Source organism: Suillus discolor (assembly GCF_016758755.1).
Source record: "Suillus discolor strain FC423 chromosome Unknown F5147scaffold_43, whole genome shotgun sequence".
Taxonomy (NCBI): Eukaryota; Fungi; Basidiomycota; class Agaricomycetes; order Boletales; family Suillaceae; genus Suillus; species Suillus discolor.
The window spans coordinates 158411-179807 of record NW_024541290.1 but is presented as its reverse complement, the minus strand read 5'-3'; the positions used below and the strand labels follow the sequence as shown (position 1 = coordinate 179807).

General features: G+C 45.6%; 6 protein-coding genes across 6 annotated transcripts; 2 read left to right on the top strand and 4 right to left on the bottom strand.

Moving 5' to 3' along the window:
* Positions 1-529: 529 nt before the first annotated feature.
* On the bottom strand, positions 530-2224 carry F5147DRAFT_654645 (uncharacterized protein; the record flags this gene model as incomplete). The annotated part of the gene is made up of 12 exons (XM_041433893.1): positions 530-733; positions 789-840; positions 898-1012; positions 1185-1319; positions 1378-1404; positions 1493-1494; positions 1545-1546; positions 1600-1677; positions 1932-1946; positions 1999-2018; positions 2069-2101; positions 2152-2224. The coding sequence occupies 12 exons, from the start codon at positions 2222-2224 to the stop codon at positions 530-532; spliced, it is 756 nt and encodes a 251-aa protein (XP_041290635.1).
* Positions 2225-3868: 1644 nt separating this feature from the next.
* Positions 3869-5655, bottom strand: F5147DRAFT_838458 (uncharacterized protein; the record flags this gene model as incomplete). Its single annotated transcript, XM_041444155.1, has 13 exons — positions 5505-5655; positions 5422-5454; positions 5352-5371; positions 5285-5299; positions 5187-5225; positions 5096-5124; positions 5025-5038; positions 4940-4975; positions 4719-4778; positions 4526-4660; positions 4237-4474; positions 4128-4179; positions 3869-4072 (listed from the first exon to the last, which is right to left on the bottom strand). Exons 1-13 carry the CDS (start codon positions 5575-5577, stop codon positions 3869-3871), a joined length of 948 nt encoding a protein of 315 aa, XP_041290634.1. The 5' UTR covers positions 5578-5655.
* Positions 5656-10341: 4686 nt separating this feature from the next.
* F5147DRAFT_705242 (uncharacterized protein) lies at positions 10342-11195 on the top strand. Its single transcript, XM_041437940.1, has 3 exons — positions 10342-10788; positions 10912-10946; positions 10995-11195. Exons 1-3 carry the CDS (start codon positions 10722-10724, stop codon positions 11169-11171), a joined length of 279 nt encoding a protein of 92 aa, XP_041290633.1. The 5' UTR covers positions 10342-10721; the 3' UTR covers positions 11172-11195.
* A 2234-nt stretch (positions 11196-13429) lies between these two features.
* F5147DRAFT_775862 (uncharacterized protein) lies at positions 13430-14604 on the bottom strand (the record flags this gene model as incomplete). The annotated part of the gene is made up of 3 exons (XM_041441786.1): positions 13430-13546; positions 13609-14109; positions 14164-14604. 3 exons carry the CDS (start codon positions 14602-14604, stop codon positions 13430-13432), a joined length of 1059 nt encoding a protein of 352 aa, XP_041290632.1.
* A 388-nt stretch (positions 14605-14992) lies between these two features.
* On the bottom strand, positions 14993-18544 carry F5147DRAFT_808699 (uncharacterized protein; the record flags this gene model as incomplete). The annotated part of the gene is made up of 6 exons (XM_041443402.1): positions 14993-16207; positions 16264-16764; positions 16819-17049; positions 17302-18232; positions 18288-18351; positions 18409-18544. 6 exons carry the CDS (start codon positions 18542-18544, stop codon positions 14993-14995), a joined length of 3078 nt encoding a protein of 1025 aa, XP_041290631.1.
* Positions 18545-19964: 1420 nt separating this feature from the next.
* On the top strand, positions 19965-20444 carry F5147DRAFT_775860 (uncharacterized protein; the record flags this gene model as incomplete). Its single annotated transcript, XM_041441785.1, has 1 exon — positions 19965-20444. The coding sequence occupies one exon, from the start codon at positions 19965-19967 to the stop codon at positions 20442-20444; it is 480 nt and encodes a 159-aa protein (XP_041290630.1).
* Between the last annotated feature and the right edge of the window lie 953 nt (positions 20445-21397).

Here is a 21397-nt window from a genome sequence, read left to right as displayed (position 1 = left end):
GGTCACCGGCACCCACAAGTTGTTTTCCTTATTGGTCGTTGCAACAGCTTACATATTGGCATGTCTGTATCTCGTTTGGTGCTTTGCTCTGATGGTCGTGCTTAACAAGGTCTCCAACAGAATATCTTGGTCGATGCCTCATCAGTAGTTTCATATCTACGCTTGAACCCTTCTGACATTTTATGATTTTCCACTCTCCACTCAGCGGACCCCATATTCACGTTCGGACAGTGGACTACCAACGTGCAGAACTTCTCAGAAACAGCTATCAAGGCACTTTCACTGATTCTCGTTGTATCGTAACATCGGTCATCAATGCATCAAGGATCAGGTTGCTTGCTAGTCGTTTCGGATAATTTCAGCTTACCACTTGGTTCAAGCGCAGGTACTTCGTGTCAGTAGTGATACAACAAGAAATAGCTTTGCATAGACCTTTTAAATATACTTCGAAACACCATATGTTCAGTAATACCCCGACGGATCCTGCACCAAATTTCTCCTGCCTGCAGACCACTCGGTAAGCATTTCCCTACACAGTACTGCTAGTCGATACATGTACATGCTCCTGGAAAACAATCAAATTCATACTAGTTTCCGCGTCCGAGTATGCCACGAGTTTGGCGTGGTATTCACGAACGCTAAGGATGAGCCGTGGTCCCAGCACAAACAGCTGCACGACCAATAAAATTTGAACAGCACCGCCGAGTATCGAAACTCCAATAGAACTTAAATTCTACAGATATGATGAGCAGTGATTACACGCAGATATCAGCCACAGGTCAACGCACCCAGATTTCTGGAGAGATATTAGCAAGCTGGAGGCAAGAGACACCAACAAAGCTAACATGTGCCGAAATTGAGCGGAAAAATAGAACCGCGTTCACATTACACGCTCACCTTGCAAAATAAAAAGCGTGGGATTGTATGAGCACTGTGAAACAGTCCCCGATGGTCGATCCTGTCGATGGGCCGAGTCGTCGCAGCTCACGGAAGTGTTTCACAGCAATCCAAACTGAAAGACACAATGCAAGGACCTCCCAAACAGTTTCGAGCATCCAAACCATCGAAATACGAAGCTGCTCCTCCCTTCCATATACATAATAGCACATATGTGCTAGAGAGTATGAACTCCTCTGGTGTTTGTCCAATCAGCCGTGTTCTTCATGTCAACAAGTTAAGCATACCCCCTACAGTATCCTTCAGTACTATTACCGCGATCACCCCGCAGGCGATGTTTACAGCCAGGAAGATAATAACAAGGAATATGAGCATCTTTCTAGATCCCTGATACATGGCATGCAACCGAGCAATCATGATCACTTGCGTCGTGTGTCAGTCAGGTCAATATCACAGAGGTATTGCACCTGGGCAACTTACCGCCCAACATGGCAGTCAAGGCCACACCTATCCCATTTATTGCGTAGTACATGTTAGCGCCTAAAACTCGCAATTAGTGAACGCCCTCGCACTAGAATCAAAGGCTCCGACTTACACCTGTTGAGACATTATGTTGAGCCAAGTTCAATAGTTGGAATCTCACTCACCCCTACATATGAGCGTATTGATTGGACGGAAATGAGATGCTTGCAGAATACTCACTGCATCTGTCAGCAATACTGATGGCATAATTTCTGTGTCCCGCCGGTCAGAAAAATGGAATACAGCGTATGAGACATACTTAGAACATAGGCACTAATCGTCAAGATGAGCCATTAGCACAGTGCAGAGTTGTTGATCTCGACACATACACAGAATACGGTATTCCAATATAGCGTATCTAGAACATTTTGGAGTCAGCACAAGTTGCCCGCCACGCTAAAGGACAACATGAAATACGAACAATCAAATACAGCACAGTAATGAGAGACCAGCGTTGTCTCTGTCCTGAATTCATTGCTTTTTTCTTCTGATACGGGACCCTTGTCACTCACCCAGATGAGTTCAATCTATGACACCATTCTTAGCGAGTTGGCTGCTCCGGCGATGACATCGACGTACCTCTTGTCCGAGTGTTAAGACTGGAAATATGATGAGAACATCAGCGATTTTGGAACACTGTCCTGCTCACCCCAATTGTATACCACCACGACGCCCGCGGCAACTGAGAAACCGCAAGTCAGCTTTAGATCTGGATATATTGATGCGACAAACCTGTCCAATAGCTGACAAAAATATCTAAATTGATATCCGGCCAGTAACTGGGATCATTTGAGACGTAGGTCATGTTCGAGGGATTGCTGAGCGAGTGGGAATTTCAGTGATGTATGACGATAGCGTTCGTGCTAGATATACCACCATTTAGCCCTTGTATCACCAAAATCAGCATGGTTGCAATGGAAATTTGGCCACGCCTGAAGACCCTTGATGGTGCGAAATCGATCAAAAAGCCGGCAATCAAAGTAGATTTTGATTTCCAAATCAGTATTACGCACGGGACTAGTACTTGTTTGTGATGTCGGAAACTTGGTACTTATCTCCAACGCGATTTTTGAGGTGTTTTTGCTGCGAGCTTGCAAAAATTGAAGGATTCCCTATGAAATCCTGTAGTCTTCGATTTAACACAGGTCAAAGTGTGATATGCGTGGAAGAAGTATGAACACACTCTTCGGCATCGCTGGCTGAGCCCGAGGCGTAACAGCCCTCCAATTACTCTTATGGAACAAGGTTCATTAATCATTCTGCGGAACTCAAACAAGAAACCGTGGCAGAGTGAGTCGGATATATCCGTCGCCTAGTACGCTTGAATCATTAGGCTATCATGATCATATCAAAACGATGAACGAAGAGTGATGATGATCGATGGAAAGCTCACTTTGTTCAATGCATCGTGCACTTGATGTCATGGTGATGTATCGTACTGTCTGATACATGCTGATTCGTGATTGAAATATGTTGAATACTTGTGCGACACCATCGGGGGAAATTGTACGCGGGAGACAATAAACCTACAACACGCCAGAAGGCCCATCACGATCGTATCGTGTTCGTTCCAGTTTAGGTCCATCCTGTGTTGGCACAGATCAGTGCCATTGAGTGTTAAATACATGAAAGTTATGATATAGTTACCAGTGGCAACACCACATTACGGCGACGAATTAAGGCTTTTGAAATTGCTATCGACGAAGAAACCAAACCGAGGGTCGAAAACAACTTCTCGAAGGGTCGAAGTTCAAAGGTGCTTTGCCGGTCGTGGAATGCATTGTTGTTATAAAGTACAAAATGGTCGGGGTGCTTTGCGAACAAACGGTTTGTAACAGGATAGATGGCAGTGAGACCTGGCAGGGCCAATTTCGGTGTGGTCGCAGACTTGTTTGCTGAAGTACGTTGGTCACCGACTGTGTTCAGTAAATACTAAAGCACTGCTGGTTATGACCATCGTGCAAAAGAAGAATTGACCGTTTGAGGCAGGAGGCTGAAGACACGATACTGGGCACAATGAATAAATAAAACAAGAGTTTGCATTCGCGCACCCAACATAACACGAAAGAGGTGTACGCGGGGTCTTCATGCATGGTCCCAGCCCAAATGTTGAAGTTTGTCTAAATTTTATTTAAAGCCCGCGGCGCTACCTTTGGCGTCTGTGGAATCAAAAATCAGCGCTCAGCTGTTAGGGTAGGCACTTTCACTGATTCTCGTTGTATTTTAACATCGGTTATCAAGGACCAGTTTGGTTGCTAGTCGTTCCGGATAATTTCCCCTTACCACTTAGTTCAAGCGCGGGTGCTTCGTTCCAGTAGTGATACAACAAGTTTAAATAGGTTTGCCTGGACCTTTTGAACATACTTCGAAACCCAATATGCTAGATGAATACCACGACGAATCCTCCACCAAATTTCTCCTCCCTACAGACCACTCAGAAAGCATGTCCCTACACAGTACTGCTAGTCGATACATGTACATGCTCCCGGCAAACAATCGATCTCATGCTAGTTTCCACGTCGGAGTATGCCACGAGTTTGGCGTGGTATTCTCGAACGCTCAGGACGAGGCGTGGTCCCAGTACAAACATCTGCACGACCAATAAAATTTGAGCGGCACCTCCGAGTATCTGAACTCCAATAGAATGCGAATTCTACAGAAATGATGAGCAGTGGTTGCACGCAGATATCAGCGACAGGTCAGCGCACCGATATTTCTGGAGAGAGATCAGCAATCTGCAAGCAAGAGACACAAACATAGCTAACATGTGCAGCACTTAAGCAGAAAAATATAACCGTGTTCACATTACAAGCTCACCTTGCAAAATAAAGAACATGAGATTGTATGAGCACCCTGAAACAGTCCCCGATGGTCGATCCTGTCGATGGGCCGAGTCGTCGCAGCTCACGGAAGTGTTTCACAGCAGCCCAAACTGAAAGACACAATGCGACGACCTCCCAAACAGTGCTGATCGTCCAAGCCATCGAAAACAGAAGCTGCTCGTCCCCATCAAGTCCATAATAGCACATATACGTGCCAGAGAGTATGAACTCCTCTGGTGTTTTCCCAATGAGCCGTATTCTTCAAGTCAACAAGTAAAACTTACCTGCTACAACATTGTTGAATCCTATTGCCGCGATTACTCCGCAGGTGATGTTGATAGCCAGAAAGATAATAACAAGGAAGATAAGGATCGTTCTAGATCCCTGATACATGGCATGTAACCGAGCAATCATGATCACTTGCATCATGTGTCAGTCAGGTCAATATCGCAGAGGTATTGCATCTGAGTCTCTTACCGCCAAACATGGCAAACAAGGTCACATTTGTCCCACCTACTGCAGAGTATATTATAGCACCTAAAACTCCCAATTATTGAACACCGTCGCATTAGTATCAAAGACTCCGACTTACACCTAATATTGAGTCATTATGTTGAGCCAAGTTCAATGGTTTGAATCTCGCTCACCCCTGCATATGAGCGTATTGATTGGATGGCAATGAGATGGTTGTAGAATACTTACTGCATCTGTAAGCGATACCGATGGCATAGTTTCTGTGTATCGCCGGTCAGAAAAATGGAACACAGCGCATATGAGACATACGCAGAAGAGAGACACTAGTTGTCAGAGATGAGCTATTAGCACAGTGCAAAGTTGTTGATCTCGACACATACACAGAATACGGTATTCCAATATAGCGTATCTAGAACATTTTGGAGTCAGCACAAGGTGCTCACCACGCTAAAGCGCAACACGAGTACGAACAATGAAATACAACACGGTCATGAGAGATAAGCGTTGTTTCTGTCGTGAATTCATCGCATGCTCTTGTTTTCCTCTGATACGAGACTCTTGTCACTCACCCAGATGAGTTCAATCTAAGACGCGATTCTCAGTGAGATAGCTGCTCCGGCGATAATATCGACGTACCTCTTGTCCGAGTGTTAAGACTGGAAATACCATGAGAATATCAATGATTTTCGCACACTGTCCTGCTCACCCCAATCGTATACCACCACAATGCCAGCAGCAACTGCAAAACCGCAAGTCAACGTTGGATCCAGACATCTTGAGGCGACAAACCTATCCAATAGTTTACAACAATATTTTCACTGATTTGCGGCCAGTAACTGGAATCATTTGAGACGTAGGTCATGTTCGAGGGATGGGTGTGAGCGAGTGGGGAAGGTTGGTGGTGTATAACGACAGCATTTGTGCTAGATATAGCATTTCTATCGCCCAAATCAGTGTAATGGAAATGTACATTTAGTCCCGCCTCAAGACCCTTGGAACAGCCTGAGTGAATCAAAAGCACGTTGAACCCCTTGATCGAATCAAAGTAAATTTTTATTTCCGAACCAACCAGTGTTGCTAGTACGCACGTGACTACTTGCACTTCTCAGGAAAGTTCCAGTCATCGGTGACGCCGACCACTTATGTAACAATATATCTCCAATGTGATTTTTGAGGCGTTTCTGCTGCAAGCTTGAAAAAATGAAGGAGTGCCTGATAATCATGTAGTCAGCGATCTAACACAGGTCAAAGCATGGTGTGATCGAAACAAGTACGAGCACGTTCTTCGGCTTCACTGAGCCTGAGGCGGAACAGCCCTCCGATTACTCTTATGGAACAAGGGCCATTCTGCGGCGCAGCACCTCGTGCACTTGGATCATTTGGCCATTATGATTATATCAAAAACAAAGAGAAGGCAAGTATGGAACGAATCCAATCCAAAGCGCACCATATTCAATCCATTGTGCACTGCTATGATGGTAACATATTGCACTGCCAGATAGCATCATGATTGATGCAACGTTGAACATTGAATACCTATACGACACCATCCTCAAATCGAAAGAGAAATTGCACACAGGAGACAATAAGCCTGTGACACGCTATTTCTGATTGTACAGACTGATCCTGATGGTATCATGTTGCAGTAAGGTTTCATCCTGTACGAGCGAGTCCGTCGGATAGGCAAAAGAAGTCATTGGCAGACTACAAAATTTACAAGTGGGAGCAGGGGCCAGCGGCCTGAGCCAAAGCAAGACAGACAAGCCACATGATCATGATGACGGTGAGTCTACGTATTGACTAGTGTTTGGACCGCGGAGACCCCGAATGTGCAGTCTCCTACTTCAACGTAGTACTAGTCTGTCTCCCGCGTATGCATATAACTCGAATATGGGAATCGAGGACACGAAACCTGTGCCAGCACTTAGATTCGTGATTCGTGACTAGTCTGGCATACGTCTTTTGGGAATTTTGATCCGAGCTCAGACAGCACTGCCCAACCTGCGATTGTATAACTCATCCTACTCTGAGTCACAGACTCGAGTTCCTGCCATGACAGGATTCCCTATATTTCATATATAGCCATGCCTATCTGCGGGTACCAATCTTGTATATGTGGGAGTCTGCATCCAGAGAACTTTGGTCTTCGCGTTTAGGCCCCCACTTGATCAAATCATCTGTTCTAAAGTTCAAGGTGGGCTTTTCCTTGTGAGATTCCGTCCAGGATAAGCTCTAACTCCCTGCGACCCAATATCCTTCCCTCCACACTCATTCACCCAAGTCCAGTCTAGATGGCGTCGACTATCTCGTTCGGCACTTTCAAACTCTTACGGTCGTGCTTAGTAGGATGAACTGTGTTTCGCAGTCGCATTGATAAACACCAACGTATGTGTATGATTTAAACTGTTCAATTAACTGACTGTTGCATGCGGAGTCAAAAAGGGTACAAGTTCACCGCCAGGATACGACAGCATTCAAACATATACTAGTAGCTTCGACCGGCATGTACACTTCCGACTGCCAAGATCACTGTTTCGACCCAAAAGGCGGGTTGGTCCGACACCCGGAGTGGATTGCTATTTATAATGGTGATCCAGGTGACGTACTGGACGACGGCGAACTTATGAGCAAACATTCCTGTAGATTCCTGTACAATTCGTGAGAATCTCAAACAATCAGCTGTCTGGATTCAATTTTCGACAGTCAGCATTTACGAGATTGGTGTTCGCGTTTGAGGATATGGCTGTGATTTCTGTCTTGACCTGCTCCTTGATACACTCTAGGAACTAATTAACTTGCATCTAGACTCGTTCCTGACCCAAAGGATCCCATCCCATCCCTGCTTTGTGCCAATGTGGCTCGAAAGGAATGAATGGCGCGTCAGGTACAAGGAGGGGAACGGAGGCCGGGCTGCGAGAAACGGTGCTTGATCTTGCCAGTGGTCAAACCAAAGCTTGGGGAATTTGAATATGCTGAAGCGCCACTAGTACTCTTACACCTAGCATCCATGCACGCCGACGGAGGAAGGTCCGTTTGTTCCTGTGGCTCCGAACGAGTAGAAATGAAGTATTTGTCGTGATGCATACATCAATCAAATGAATATCTGCAGCGCCTCTGCTTTGAAAATACTTGTGATGTCATCGTACATATGAGGTCATGAATTTGGCAAATGCAGTGCTAGCAGCTTGGGTCTGGACATTTGTATAAAGTACACTAATAGTTATCAAGTTGATGGTATCGAGTTATAAATGAGTCAGACTTCCACATATATAGTCAACGAAGCATGGTGCAAGATAGTATCTTGTCGGGCAGCTCAAGGAAAGCTTTTTGGTGATTTCTTTTGTTTCCATATATCACTTCGTCGATTGACTCTGCAACAATGTCAACTTAATCCTGTGTCGTTGCTTAGATGCATGTGTCACTTACTTGAAGGTAAATCCGGGCATTCACAGCACACTGTATGGGTACGGGCCACATAGTTCAGTCAAAACCCTACGTAGAACCAGTACCCCAGACGTGCCAAATGGTCGTAGAACCTGTGCAGCCGGAGGCTGGCCGGTTGTACTAAATTTATGTAGATATGGTACTGGCCGGCATGTAGAGGAAATTCTGGCCAATGCTAATTCTACATACAGTAATATCTGACAGCAGCCAGAGGTGCAGGACCAGTGCTGGCCAGATATCAAATGAGAGGGAGCATGGCCGTAGATGCTGACCAGCCAGAGGTGTAGAACCAGTGCTGGCCAGATCTCAAGTGAGAAGGAGCATGGCTGTAGATGCTGACTGGCCGGTGTCGTAGAACCAGTTCTGGCCAGATCCCAAGTGAGAGGAAGCAAGGTCATAGATCTTGACCGGCCGGTGTCATAGAACCTGGCCAGATCCCAAATGAGAGGAAGCAAGCTTGTAGATCCTGACCGGCCGGTATCATGGAACCAGCACTGGCCAGATCTCAAGTGAGAGGAAGCAAGGTCATAGATCCTGACCGGCCGGCATTGTAGAACCAGTGCTGGCCAGATCCCAGGTGAGAGAGAGCAAGACTGTAGATCCTGACCGGCCGGCGCCATAGAACCAGTGCTGGCCAGATCCCAAATGAGAGGAAGCAAGGTCGTAGATCCTGACCAGCCAGCGTCGTAGAACCAGTGCTGGCCAGATCCCAGGTGAGAGGAAGCAAGGTCGTAGATCCTGACCGGCCAGTGTCATGGAACCAGTGCTGGCCAGATCCCAAGTGAGAGAGAGCAAGGTCGTAGATCCTGACCAGCCAGAGGTGTAGAACCAGTGCTGGCCAGATCTCAAGTGAGAAGGAGCATGGCTGTAGATGCTGACTGGCCAGTGTCATAGAACCAGTGCTGGCCAGATCCCAAGTGAGAGGAAGCAAGGTTGTAGATCCTGACCGACTGGTGTTGTAGAACCAGTGCTGGCCAGATCCCAAGTCACTGTAGGCATTTTCCCATTTTCCTCCACCAAACATTCAAAAAACATTGATTGAGAAGATAGAAATTTCCCCTCATTTTTCTTATCAAAACATTGAAAAAAAAGAAATTCATGTTTCAATGATATTCTGTGCGATAGGACATGATGCAAAAATTTATTATGTTCCTTCAAGAATAGTCCTGTATTTTCTATCTATTGTCTTTGAAATAACAGCTTAAAATAATGTTGATTTTCTTCCATGTTTTTCAAATATACACAGAACATTTGAAAACATAGTATATTTGAAGAACACAGAAGAAAATCAACATTATTTTAAGCTGTTATTTCAAAGACAATAGATAGAAAATACAGGACTATTCTTGAAGGAACATAATAAATTTTTGCATCATGTCCTATGCACAGAATATCATTGAAACATGAATTTCTTTTTTTTCAATGTTTTGATAAGAAAAATGAGGGGAAATTTCTATCTTCTCAATCAATGTTTTTTGAATGTTTGGTGGAGGAAAATGGGAAAATGCCTGCAGTGAGTGAGAAGCAGCAACACTGTAGATACTGACTGGCCGGTGTCATAGAATCTGCGCTGGCCAGATCTCAAGTGAGAAGGAGCATGGCTGTAGATGCTGACCGGCCAGAGGTGTAGGACCAGTGCTGGCCAGATCTCAAGTGAGAGGGAGCATGGACGTAGATACTGACCAGCCAGAGGCTATAGGACCACATTATTGCTTATGTACATAAGATATACCTTAACACTTTTGAACTCTTAATTGTTGAGTATTTTGCTTATAACTCACTATGGTCTTATCAGATTGATGTCATAAGACCACAGATAGACTCCCCTTGACAAGGGCTACAACTTTGATTTTTACCAAAAAAGTTCCCACAGTCAAAGTGCTTTCTTGAACCCTCCATTTTCGAGTATTTTGCTTATATCTTATTAGGATCTTAACCAATTGATGTCATAAGACTATGAATAGACTCCCCTTGACCAAGGCTACAACTTTGGTTTTTGTCGAAAAAGTTCCCACGGTCTACCCAAGTTCCTCCTTCCGCGTTTTAATGTCATGTGACTATGTTTGTTGATCAATACAATACGTGTTTAAATGTCACATGACTATGGTTGATTAACAAACATGCACAAATTGAACATGTTTGATTCTTGCAGTTCATCCTCTTTCTTTTCACTCATTCTTCTATTCATCCTTGTATTCCTTTGTCCTGATCTCATTACCCATGAGCAGAACTGCAGTCTGCTCATGGGTAATGGGCCACTGAGTCACTCTGGCATGCTCATACCTAGGTCAGTCTGTATTGGTCTTTTGTTCAATACTAACTTGGTCAATTTTTAATGGGGTATCTTTCAATTTCTTTTATGGGCACTGGGGGCTTTGAGGGTGGTATAGTGTGCACGCCGGTGCACCTAATCACTCTTCTTCATGAATATTGGGCATGGGCACTTGGGTAATCTGGGGGCTTGGAGGGTGGTTTAGTGTGCACGCTGGTGCGCCTATCCACCCTCCTTCATCACTATGATGGCATGGAGGTCTAGTGCCCACACCAGTGTGCCTAGTCTCCATGCTGTCTACATTCTGGGGGCTTGGAGGGTGGTTTAGTGTGCACGCCGGTGCGCCTATCCACCCTCCTTCATCACTATGATGACATGGAGGTCTAGTGCCCACACCAGTGCGCCTAGTCTCCATGTTGTCTACATTCTGGGGGCTTGGAGGGTGGTGTTGTGTGCACGCTGGTGCACCTATCCACCCTCCTTTATCAATATTGGGGCAGGGGATTGATAACAAGGTAATTTTCATCCATAATCACGTCACAGATGCTGACCCGCGTCCACAGACTGTTCCTGCTTTAATTTTTATATATTTTCTATTTCTTGTAGTAGTTTGCTGTACAAGACCAAGGTGGAGAGGGCCCCTCTGCCGCGGTCTTGTATTAGCTAGTTTACTCTTTGATAGCTTAGCATTTTTGTTGTTTACTTTACTTTACATTTATTTAATCATGTACTACTCCTAACTTGATAAATGCTTCAGCCTCCATGCCAGTTTTCGTCCCTGTGAATAAGTCACATGACCAACCGCTGCTTAAATAAGTCACATGACTGAGCAACACAGCTTTAACCTGTCCTAGTAAGTTATGGGTCATCTAGTCTTCTCCGTCCACAACTAGTTTCAGGATGCAGAGAGAGTCTTTAATAGAGTCAATACTGGATATCTGTGTAGGATATATTCAGTACAATAATAATATAGCCTGCTTTGTTGTAAGCCCGGTGAAGTTGTGAGGTGATGTACATTTCACATTTTTGGTGTTTTTCACTAGTTTAGCTTTTCATAACTTGTCCAAGCTGTTCATATATCATCATTAGTACATACTTACATGATTTCTATGCCCAGGATCAGTTAGATATAGGCCAGGATATTAGGATCTAGTAGAATAGAGCTATTTTTATTGATAAGAGGCCACAGCCTTCCCTAGGTCAGAATTTGATGATCAGACATTTGGAATACATGTCTAACACATTCATAATAATAGCCCTAAATTTGTAGAATAATCCACCCACACCCCAGTGAATGGCAGGCAAAATAGATATGTCACAAAGTGTGGGAAATTAATAGTGTCAAATCACCGAAAATCAATGTCTATTGATAAGGAGCAAGAGGCTTCCCCAGGAGAAATGTTCAAGATCAGGCCCTTGGAATATATGTCCAATACATTCGTGAGCATAGTCCCAAAGTCTTATAAAGATCCATTCAAGATTGAGCATATGGTAAAGAAAATGATGTATGTGATGCAAAATTAGATAGATACTATGGTATAATCCCAGTACCATATGTACTCACCAATTGGTGACTTTCGATGTTTTGCCATTTTTACTTTCTCACGCCCTATGACATGTCTATTTTGCTTGCCATTCACTAGGGTCTGGGTGGATTATTCTACAAATTTAGGGCTATTATTATGAATGTGTTAGACATGTATTCCAAATGTCTGATCATCAAATTCTGACCTAGGGAAGGCTGTGGCCTCTTATCAGTAAAAATAGCTCTATTCTACTAGATCCTAATATCCTGGCCTATATCTAACTGATCCTGGGCATAGAAATCATGTAAGTATGTACTAATGATGATATATGAACAGCTTGGACAAGTTATGAAAAGCTAAACTAGTGAAAAACACCAAAAATGCATGTTTGGAGGTTTTGGTCTATGTATAAGGCCTCTGTGGGTATCCTGTGATGCCAGCTTTATTAAAACACTCTAAATATGTTTAGGAATGATAATTATACCATCTTGGAGCTGTGTTCCTACTGGAAGAAAATTCCCAAAGAGTGAATCATCAGGAGAGGGTAGTCACACAGCACCACAAGGGCTTCACCTGCTGTCATGAGCTGCTGAAATATTGTTCACAATGTTGAACTGATGCTTTGGAGAGTATTTGCAACTACATATAGCTAGAAACTCGAAAATGGAAACTAATTTTGTATTTCATATATATATGCTATGCATGTTGATGTTGGGAGCTCACAGGAACTTCAGAGGGTCAAACAAGCAGTGGAATGAATTGATATACACTCCTGAACATGTTCTATACCTTCCAGGACACCCTCCTATCACACAAGCAAAAATGCAAAATGTTTTTCCATGTTATCACCAGACACAGCAATTATAGACCTAGAGGAAGCACATGGACAGAAATCAGTGGTCTATTATATTATATTACACATATATAACATAAACCACTACTTAGATGCACAAGAAAAATGATTGTGGTGTAGTGGAAACAAGGATGACATAGAGAGGTTGATATTTTGGAGAGTTACTAAAATGGGTGATATTTTAGGTGTTGTGAAGTCAGCGGTCAAAATTGTGAAATTAAGATATAATGTGGTAACTATATAGATCCCCTTGATGAAATCAAATATAATAAGCCTGAAATTACATAATCATGCAGTGTCATAATGTCCTTGACTGTGAGGCAACTTATTACCTTGCTTGACAAGGTTTCTACGACCCCCATAATTAGTACATCAGCAAACTACTGGGGGTCTATACAGCATTGTACAAGCTTGTACAGGTTTGTACAGACTCACAGAACCTACAGCTAAGTCCCCCCTGTGCAGGCTTGTACAAGCTTGTGGATTTCGAAGCACAAATACCAAAACATATGGGCGATCAACCTAAAGGTGTACGGTACACTCAAAAATTAAATAAATTAAATAAAATTAATTCGAGGAGGGAAAGAAGCAGGTATTCCAACGACTGCACAAATGTGAATCAAACTTGTCCACACGACTCAGAAACTGCAGTGTCTGCATCCAACATGACATTCGAGCCACTCACTACAGATGCTGCTGCTGTTGTGTTGCGTCGACTCTGTGTTTCAGCGCGTTGCTATGGCAGCATACAGCAAAATCAATCGTTGACTGGCGTCCACACCATATCAATACACATACCTGGATCTCGTGCATCTTCACAGCACAATTTTTCACTGCCCATCTGCCCTTGCACTCTGTGCTCTTACAATGCATGCAAGTTCGTGGTTTGTTCTTCTTTCGTGATGGTCCATGGCCGTCATCACCCACTGTTGGAGCAGCGCATTTTTCTGATCTGCTTGCCTCTGGGACTCTCCTCGCTGATGCTGCATGACTCATTGCCTGTACTTCATCCCTGCGATCCCCATAGCTGTACTGGAGCGCAGATTGTGCCAGGCGATGGTCTGCAAGCAGCTTCTCAAGTTGCCAAGGATTCTCAGAAGTCTGCGAAGGATTTGTGGGAGCATTTATGGTGTCAGCAAGTTGCTGCGGGAGAGCAGTGGGGACTGATTGTGGAGATCCAACTTGGAATTCAAGTAAGGTCCGTATTCTTCGTGTCGCATCTGCACTTAGGGTGACGGACGACTTCTTATTGCTGTAGTCGAGCCATGTCTTGTAGTGTGTCTTGATGTGTTCTGGAAGCTGTGGAGAGATGCTTCAAACACAGATGCAATGGTGGATGGTAGCCTAACTCACCTTATAGAATATATGAGTCCCATCAGCATGTCCATTCATGAGTGAAGCGAGTGCAACAAAATCAGGCTGCTGTGGACCAGCAAACATCGGAGATGATTCTGCATAGGCTTGAAACAAGGCCCGCTCTTCACAAGAGTGCACGGGAAGCACTGCGAATCGTGTGACCTGCATCTGACTGAGGTGGACATAACGAATATCGTTCTCCTTCACGAACATGCTGCTGAATGGAAGCATCCCGCTGTGCTTCAGTGTGTCGTCATCAAAAGGCAGTATCCCAAATGGTTCCTGCATCTCTTCATAGTCATCACCATTGACCCATCCACTCGAAAGCACACCAGTATCGTCAGAAAGAGCATGTGATGTGCGCTGACACAGTGAGGCTACACGATTCTTCAACGGAACATCAAAGTGGCCAATATATCGACGGCCAGTCCTGTTCATGGTGCCAACCTTCAATGTGTGATTTTAGCGAGGTATTTTGCTATGAAGGGAGAGAAAAACAGACCTGCATATTATGGCAAACTGCATAGTCTAGAATCATATTCACAGCACGACGAGCTGAAACATTGAATGATGTGAAGCGTCAGATCAGATTTTGATGAACACCCCCCTCCACATCATTTGTTCCACGGCAGCAACGGTACAGTGCAAGCCCATCCTTATCTTGTCCGATCTCAAAGTAGAGTGGCACATCTGGAGGATCAGAGTAGTATCCATTGCGAACATGTTCAAGAATGTTTTTCGTGACATCTCAGGCCTTGTCATTGAACAATGGCTGTCCCATCGTTGCATCCTTGAGTGGCCCATAAGTCTTGACAACCGCTGCAACTCAGCTAAACAGTATCTCTGGTGGTGGAACATAGCGACGAACTCTCGTGAGAATCCACTCTGACTTTGATATCAACTTTGCATCATAGGAGACATTCTGCCTTGCAAGTATCTCTGTAACAGCTCGTTTGTCATTAACATCTGTGAGAAAAATGGCAGTGCTGAGTGCATGTGCAAATGGTCGACGAAGCCCATGGTGAAGTGAAATCGGAAACTGATGGAAAAGGTGCCAAATGTCACCTTTGATACGTGTTCGCACCAGGTCCACACTCTCTGGCACGAAATTTGTGATATCAAGGATGAGCTGTGAAATTGCCTCCAGGGCACCCTCATCAATTGATGAGCCAGGAATAGTCTGCTCTGGCTCGGTCTCCAACTCAATACTTGCATCAAGGTGTGTTGCAACTGCATCCAAAAAAATCGACTGGAAACTGTCCCCATTAGTGTCCGTAGATAGTATTTCACCCTCGGCAGGAGGATTCACTGGAGTCTGGTCTTCACAGCTCCCAACAGCAGTTGGGTCCAGCAGAGGAGGAACTGAGGATGTTTGAAGATGATTAGCCTGGCAGAGGATCGAGAATGGAGCTGGTCCAAATGCAGATAAGGCTGTTGGAGTGTGCGAGGCAAGGAGGCTGCCTGATATTAAGTACCCAGGTACCAAAACTTCTCGGACAACCATCACTACTCGAGTTTTTGTGACACGGATGCCATTGAATGTCAGTGGACGGTCGATTGCAATAAGGCCTTGAGCAATTGTCCGACCATCAGGAGCATACATAGTGACTGCAGTGCCACCTGGTGTTGACCCAGTGACGTTCTGTGGAGCCTTGACTGTTGTAAGAGTGAGGTAGAGTGACCATGTAGCATAGGATTCGAGAACTGCATGCTGAACAAATTGTGATGGTAGTTCAGAATGCCCCCATGCTGGGCTAATGCATACCACTGAGTCTCGGGTGATTCGACGGCGAAGGACATTTGCACAAAGGGTGACAATTCTTGAGCTACCACTTGGGGCAGCATCACGCTCTCTTGCCATCTGACCAACATCAATTGAACCTGCAAACAGCACAGAACGACATGCAGGAATGCAATCACCCTGGAGTCGCTGAAGGTTCGACATGACATTGACACCAACCTTGCGATAGGCCTTAGATTGGAAAAACATGAGGAGAGAGTGTGGGAGACTGATGTAGCCATCCTGCATGAATAATCTGGTCTGTGCGATACATGATCCTTGAGCTGCAGTTGGTGCACAAGTGAGTTTGGACTGACCTGTATTAGGTAGACAACCTTCTGATATGCAACTTGAATCAAAGCAACACGTCCAGTCTTGCCTGTAGCAGCATCAATTGGCCACTGCACAGAGAAGGCAACAATGACAGGAGTGGTTGGTGTGTGCTGGTTCATGATGATATCAAATCGGTGGTTGACCTGGAACATCGTAGTCAATGGGATCGATGACCAGTCCTCTGGAAGAACCAATGGCTCCTGGGTACTCGCAGGCTGCACAGGGATGACCCCAGCTGATAATGATGGGAATATTGACAGGAGCTTGTCCTTGTCTGCTCGAATGTTATCTGTGAAGACAATCTTTGGAGGACTATGGCCAAAGCTTGCTAATGACGGCAACATGGCTGCGAGGATAGGAGCCCACCCATCCTGGGCTTTTGATGGTGTGAAATTCATTGACCGTATCTCGCTGTATTGATTGATTGTTGTGAAGAGGGCATTGAATGCAGGTACTCCATCAGTCTTGCCCAATCGTTTGATAGCCTGCAACAATCATCGGTTAGAGACCACATCGAGCAGTGGATGGTGCTACGTCACCTTGAAACTGTGGTCTTGCTTGAGAATATCAGCAGGTAGAGATGCAATAAGTTGCTTCGATGCAGGGGCAGACTCCTCAACAAGCATGTCATAGAATCGGGCAAAGTATGGGGCATGGGGAATATAGCCCGCATATCCATCTCGATCCCCAAATTCTCCGAATGGGCTTGCAGTTGTCCAGCAGCTCGACAGTGAGCCACTGCTGCTTCGGTGGGACACCATCTCAAGGAACTGACAATGACGAGCATCAAATCAACGGTAGTGAAAAGACTCAATCATTGTTGTGAATTGGTCAGGGCCAACTCCTGCTCGAAATGATTCTCGCAGAAGTGCACAGAGGCGACCTGACAGCCCACTTCAATATGTGAGCCGGAACTCAAATTGGTCTGCAACAGGGGCTGGCAAAACACGGAGGATTGATGGGGTCCAACTCTGATAGTGCTTGTGGCAGTCTTTGTGACCACAGAGGTATCGGTAACCAACAATGAATATATTGCAGTCAATATCGACTACCCGACGCGTGCATTGGGCAAAACCATGTTTCTGTAGATAAACACACGAGCCATGAGCAGGCTGACGGCCAGCATCAAGGCACGCAGGACATGGGATACGATCCACGAGGAGGTGCGGCAGCCATATGAAGAACCGTGGCTGGTGGAAGAGACCAGGAGTCAGTTGAAAAGTTGATTTGGCGACCAGAAAAGGGTTTTCAGGTCCGTCGAAAAAGGTTTGGCGATCATAGCATGTGGGTAAATGGGAAGAGTTATTCTTAATCTCATGAATGAGACGTTCACGCAGCCGCTGATACTCACTTGGCAGCCATGCTGGCAGAGTAGGGCGTGCATGCTGTCTGGCCATTTGAGCTGGTGCGGACAGAGCTGACATCTCATGCTCTGCATTAACTGTCATGGGCTGGTCGCCAGTACTCTCTGCTTCATCCTCGAGGTCCGCATCCTCACAGGTGAGGTTGAACTCCTCCAGCATATCCTCATCCTCGTCCTCATCCCCTTCATGGACATTGTCAGCCTTGAGATCTGACCCATACGGGTTTTGCACCATCGCACTACGTGATACGACGCCAGTGCAACACTCCAAGTCACTGTTGGTTGGCATTGGTTGGCAAGGTTCAGGTGTAGTTGGCTGTGCGCAGAGGGAATGGCTTGTTGGGTCAGATTGTGCGTCAAGCAAGCTGGCAGCGAGGGAAGGCAGTGGCAGCGAGCTGGATGGGAGTGCAGGTTGCTCTTCCAGTGACTCGTGGATAGGAGATGGGACAACAGTCACAACGCTTGTGCTGCGCAAATTGTCGGCAGATGGAACAGGAGGATTAGTTGCCAGTTTGGGGGATTGTAGGCAGGAAGGAGACTCGGAAGGAGACGGCAGCCATTCACTGGACCGTTCAGGAGAACAAGGTGCACTGAGAGTATAATAGATATCAGTTGAGAATACTGAAACACAAAATAAAAACTCACGCAGTACTATTAGGAGTTAGTGCCAGAGAGGCACTTGGCCCTGCTAAGGCAACATGAGATGGATCTAGCAAATAAATCGAGTCAGCCAAAAATGGGAGCACAGATGCTGAAGATGACGGACCGCGTGTACCTTTATCCTTTGTGTTCCTAGCCTGGGCTGGTTGCCCATTTTTGTAGGGCCATCCAACATTTTTTGCGCCAGGCCGGTTCTTGGAACCTTTTGGACACCCGCGGCCACGCTTTGGGGGGTCAGACATGCAGGTGGCGAGGGATGAATGGTTGGAGTCGTGCCCTTCATTGATGCTGACAGTATGCTGGCGATGTAAAAAATCGCCGGCCCAAGGGATCCCACTAGGTTAGCTTTCAAAGTCCGTCAGGACCTAATGACCGTACACCTATGGTTGGACCGCCAACATATGTCACCATGTTATGTCACATCACATGATCTGTTTCATACAGGATATTTGGCAATTGGCAAGGATTGAACCAAAGGCTGCCAGCAATTATAACTGCATCACCATTACCACCAGGCCACAGGGCCATTTATATATCTTAACAATAATACCAATATATCCCAATGTCACATGTCAAAAATGCGAAAATTTTACCAAGTCAATCTACATGCAGGGCTAGTCAAATTATTATCTCCAACACTACCATTCTATTTACTACTACATAAATAACACTACAGTAACATCACATAATTGCAATAGAATGATGAACTAATTTACCTATTTCACTCAGTCAAATAGATCTTGTACAGTAAAGATTGATATATATCTCAGCATATGCAGCAAAATCAGGGCTTTGAGGATAGTAGACCATAATAAAGTTAGAAAACTAGTAATTTTATCAAATCTCTGTACAGGTTGTACAAGCTTAGTCAGAACATAGTTAGCAAGAGATAGGAATACTTGTTAAAATTCAAATATTTATGTTGTTTTGTATTATATGTACACATTAGTAGCATCAGTGGTGTGATATTTTATTATATGTTTGTGAAGTTTGTAGACCTGTGGCACCTGTCACAAAATTAATAGTTTGCTGATGCACTGACCAACTTTCATTTTCATGCTGACCAGTACTGGCCCTACAGGATTGGCCGGTCTCAATTTACAGGCATCTCACTTATTATATAGATACTGGCCAGTACTGGCCCTACGATATCAGCCGGTCTCAATGTACAGCCATCTCCCTTATCACATAGATACTGGCCAGTACTGGCCCTACAGAGTCGGCTGGTTACAATCCACAGCCATGTCCCTTCTTATATAGATACTGGCCAGTACTGGTCCTACAGGTCTGGCCGATCTCATTCTACGGGCATATCCCATATCACTTGCATACTGGCCAGTACTGCTCATACAAGCCTGGCCGGTCACATTCTACGGGCATGTCCCATATTACTTTCATACTGGCCAGTACTGGCCCTATGAAATCGGCCGGTCTCAATGTACAGCCATCTCCCTTATCACATAGATACTGGCCAGTACTGGCCCTACGAAATCAGCTGGTCACAATTCACGGCCATGTCCCTTCTTATATAGATACTGGCCAGTGTTGGTTCTACACGGCCGGCTGGCCACACTCTACAGGTGTGTCCCCATATTACTTACATGCTGGCCAGTACAGATCCTACAAGGCCGGCTGCGCATCATTGAGCACATCGTAGGAGCTATGGCACCACAAATGGCGAAGCTACTGACCGCTTCTGACCAACTCTCGGACACCGTGGAGAGAACCGAAGCAGTCCGCAAAGCCATGGTAAATGATAGGGACGAAATGGATGACGGCCTGCAAATTTCAGCATCACGCATTGAAACGGTGGCCGATGAGCTTCACACCTCAGTTGAAGACTGTCAGAATGCCCTGAAGCTCCTCTCTCCATCGCTCGACACCACTCAGGAACGCCTCAACACCCTATCAACCCAGTTATTAACCCAGCATGTGCCTACTCATTACGACGGGAATACCGAAGAGACCGACACTAACCAACCTCAACGTCAAACATACAGCTCCATCGTCACTGCTAACCTGACCCCCTCAATCGACAAAGCTATTGGACGCGCAGCTATCCGAGCACGCGAAATCCTACTGGATCCCCCACGCTGGGCAACAGCCTCTTCCCACCGGACACCCTGCACGCTGACATGGTAAAGAAGATGAAATCAGCCCTCGCCAACATCCGTAAACCTGAAACACCAACCGGTGACATCAAGTCCATCACTGCACTACACAATGGAGGATTCATAATCGAACTGGAATCAGAAACACTGGCAGATTGGCTTCGCAAGCCGGCAAGTAAGGAAGCTCTAACAGAACAATTCGATCATGCTGTATCGTTTCGCACTCGTACCTACCCTATCGTTGCTGAATATCTCCCCATCCAACTCCAGATTCAGGATGAAATGTTTCTCAGAACAGTGGAGCAAGATAACAACCTTCCAGCAAACTCGATCACAACCATCCGATGGATAAAACCCCCTCAATGCAGATCTACAAACCAATGCAAGGCGTTCGCTCTGGCTCACATTACAGACCCACACACAGCAAACCTCATCCTCAAGGAAGGTATATGTATCAACAATGAGCGTATCGCAGTCCGCAAGGACAGATGTGAACCCATCCGCTGTGCTAAATGCCAAAAATATGGGCACATAGCACGAAATTGTTCTGCAGAGGTAGATGTATGCGGTACCTGTAGCAACCAACACCGCACCACCGAATGCTCATCTCCACGCGCCACGGTCTGTGTCAACTGCCACAGTCACCATCATGCTAGTTGGAACCGTTCCTGCCCTGATTTCATTCGATGCTGCGAACTTATTAATGAAAAATACCCAGAGAATACAATGCCCTACTTCCCGACGGAGATGTCCTAGACCCACGTCAACCAACCACCACGCTCACTCCCAATATCATACCCTGCACCTCGCAGAGCCCAATCCCCCCGGCAAAGAACCTCCAAACAAACTACTATCCCTTTCCGACCAAGCACTGCAACCCACCCACGCACCCCTCAAGCCCCTCAAGCCCCTCAAGCCCCTCAAGAACCACAATCCCCCGCTCTCACTGAACTCATCAACTGCCTCGCTGCTTCCCCTCCAAAC